We start from the raw sequence: 3437 nt of genomic DNA, 5'->3' as shown, positions 1-3437 counted from the left end.
GGTGTGCGCCCCCTGCCCATGCTACCATTCCCAGTGCCCCACCTCCCCTTAAGAAGATATGAATGGATGGATATCTGCTGCTTTGGTTAGTCTCTAAGGTGCATATCTATACTGCCTTCCACTTAGACAAATGCAACTAGCTGTGTCTCTCCGTGTAGGAATCCATACTGTTGAAATGGTTCGGCCTGGCTGTTGTCTTTCTGAGTTCATTGAAACAGAAGGGTTGCTCTAGTATTTTTCCATAGTTAAAACCTGAGTGAAAATTTAAGAGCTGGCACTTTCCAGGGGCTGCTTTATATCTCAGGAGGGAAACCTTGAGCCTAGCAAGGAGTGTCTTGGGTCTAAAATGGTTGCAAAACCTTGAGTTAAAACAAGTCATCCAGCCTCCTTCTAGAACTTCTCTTTTTTGTAATGGGGAGCCCCTGTGTCATTATCCTCCTTGCTGAGGCCTTTAAAAAGGCAGGAAGAGAAATGATGTGCTACATTACAGTGAGGTTAGTAAGACCTTGCAGTACAATCTATGGACCTTGCAAGCAAGTTTTGCCTCCCTGCTCTGGGAGTTGTGACAAAGGGGTTACTACTACTGCTGTTGACTTTGGTCATGGGAGTGATTTACCTGTCTAAAAAACAGATTACTGCTTTACCCAGGACAAAATTTTATTGTAGGATCCTACCAATGAACACATTCATACTCCTGCTTTAAGTGGATGATCAAGGTTAACTTGTATGTACCTAGCCTGTGTCAGTACATATTAAAACTTGGTACAATAAGCCTCAAACCAGTCATCTGTGTTTTTTAGCCATAGAGTGTGTACCAATATGTCTCAGAAACCAGTCATTTGGGGTTTTGGTCTTGGTGTGCGTGTGTGTGTGTGTGTGTGTGTGTGTGTTTTTGGGTGGGGAAGGACATTATTACACAATACAAGGAACAATGAGAAGACAGCATTGCCTCTTTCTCAGAGTGAAACTGTATATAATACATTTTAGGTAGTGCTTTTTAAGTACTGGTGTAGATTTTTTTTTTTTTTAATCCTTAAAAGAGAGATTCATGTGTTTGTATGAATTATTTGTCTCTACAGTTCTTAAAGAACAAGATGGGAAAGTCTGAGAAGGCTGCCATTTCCCACAGCCAGCCTGTTCACGGTATACACCTGTGTGAACAACCAAAGATAAGCAGACAGAAGAACAAATGTAACATGCCACTAACTAAAATCACCTCTGCAAAAAAAATTGAGAACTTTTGGCAAGATTCTGTATCATCTGAAATAATTCAAAAGCAGGAGAAAAAGCCACTTAAGAACACAGAAAACTTTAAAAATGCAAAGTCCAAGAAACCTGAGTCTCCAACTGAAGTGAACCAAAAAGAGAATTATGCTGGGGCAAAGTTTAGTGACCCACCATCTCCCAGTGTTCTTCCAAAACCTCCCCGTCACTGGGTGGGATGCCCTGTTGAATATTCTGACCAAAATAGGGAGCTGATGGCAGTCCACTTAAAAACTCTCCTAAAAGTTCAAGCATAGTTTCCAAGAACTGTGAACAGTGACAAAGAAAGCGCCATCCAGGAAACTTGAATATGCCTTGTTGCAACATGAAGTGCAAAGACTGTCAAGTCGTACCATTGCATACAAAAACTTGTATTATATTTTTTATGGTTGTGTAAATAGTGTACAACATGTATTATGTGTATATTCTTGTTCATACTTTGAGAGGTACATTTTAGTTTTGTTATGAAAGGATGTATTTTGCACTGCCCAAATGGTAGGTGTCTTGTGTATATATAATATGGACAACTTTAAATGTGTGCTTGACACGTGAAGACTTGACTAACTTGCACAAGGTAATGAGATTTTGAAAGGAGAGTACAGCTTTCTAATCTCAAGAGTTCAGAATCAAATGTGAATGGTTTATTGATGCACTACTGAAAGTAGTTTTACACTCTGTGGCACAATCCATTATAAATGTGGAGTTCTCTCTCAAACATGAATTTCTGTTCTGCAGACAATTACTAGAATTCTTGTTTATGCTGTTGTTATAAAAATGAATTTGGACTTGAGAAAAAATTAATTCATCAATTTGAGCACTGACTTCCTAAAAAGGAGCAGAGCTTTCTGCCAGAAACAAAATTGGTTACTAAAAAAAATTTTAATAAAATATAATTTGGCCTCCCCTAAGTATGCGTCTTGTAGATGAATGTATTGTACTTTGAGATTTGACTGCTTTTATTTATGAAACAACCTTACTACTTGTAGCAGATTTTGTCACACCCATAATTAGCCAATTATATTCATGGTGTTATCTTTAGCTATTTATCATACCAAGAAGTAATTTGAAGCTTGATTGTGGCTTTAAAACTTTTAGTGGTTAAACAAAAGTTTGAAAACTCCTGTCCATCTGTAACTTGAGCATTTGGGACTATGAATTCAGTATTTAAAACGATGCTGTATTACTATATAACAGTTCTTATAAGAACAGCCATTCAATCTAGTTACAATTGAAGCACCGTAGGAAGAGCAATGTGATTGTGGTAGCTGAAACAAGTTATGCAAGGAAAACCAGTAGGTGCTTGTAGTCCTAGATGAATGGAAAATTGAATTTGTTCTAGTATTCATAGGCACACCTGAAAACTTGACCTACTATATATTCCAGTCCTTATTTATACTAGAGAGAAGGGAAGTGAGTGGAATTCAAAATTTGAACCTGATTGGTAGTACAGACAGTCCTTTGACTTAAGATGTGGTTTTCAGGAACCAATTGTGTGGTAAGTTGAAACATTGCAACTCTGAACCAATTTTCCCATAGGAAACAATGTTATAAATGGGGGGTTGATTCCTGAACCAAGGCCCCATACCTTATTTTCACCAAAAATAACCCAGAATTTTGTACTCAATCAATTATAGATGAGTAATATAGCTACACTATTGTATTTCTATTGTAAATAGCAATCATGCTGATTTGGAAGGACTTCTTTGAGGTGACTTTGCTGGACTTTTTGAAGGGCTCTTGGCTGGAGTCTTCTCAGGAGTCTTGGCTGCAGGTTTTTCTGGAGTCTTGTCTGCTTAAAGAAAGTGTCCAAGGACGTTTGGACAGATGTTCTCCAGGGAGATGGGTGAGACAGCGAATTTGTTCACTGGCATGGCATCGTGTCGGATCAAGCCTTGTAAAGTCTAAACTGATGTCATAGTTGAAACAGTGTCAATTTTATAAACGTAAGTGTGAAAAGTTGGAACTCAAAACGTAAGTCGAGGACTGCCTGTATTAGGTTTGTAGTTGGGACAGAGCAAAAGAGTTACTAGACCACCATGTCTCTAATTTTACAGCCCATAAGTGGAGTATACTGGTATATGTCTGGGGGTTTTTGTTTTATCAGTTAAAATTGCGTGCATGCTATCTTCGCTACTTCCACTAGAGACCTCAGGTCTCTACTTTAAATGAACAAG

At 38.3% G+C, this 3437-nt stretch overlaps 1 protein-coding gene across 1 annotated transcript in view; it reads left to right on the top strand.

The window, feature by feature from the left end:
• The window catches only part of PNRC1 (proline rich nuclear receptor coactivator 1), a 12888-nt gene extending 10835 nt beyond the window's left edge, over window positions 1–2053 (top strand). The window contains exons 2-3 of the mRNA XM_019520323.1: window positions 801–856; window positions 1041–2053. Of these exons, the coding sequence (XP_019375868.1) occupies window positions 801–856; window positions 1041–1520 (536 nt within the window). The 3' untranslated portion in view covers window positions 1521–2053. The remainder of the gene's footprint in view (window positions 1–800; window positions 857–1040) is intronic.
• The last annotated feature ends 1384 nt before the right edge of the window (window positions 2054–3437 follow it).

Source organism: Gavialis gangeticus, unplaced genomic scaffold (assembly GCF_001723915.1).
Source record: "Gavialis gangeticus isolate Ggan-Ray unplaced genomic scaffold, GavGan_comp1, whole genome shotgun sequence".
NCBI lineage: Eukaryota > Metazoa > Chordata > Crocodylia > Gavialidae > Gavialis > Gavialis gangeticus.
This window is presented reverse-complemented; position numbering and strand designations above follow the sequence as displayed.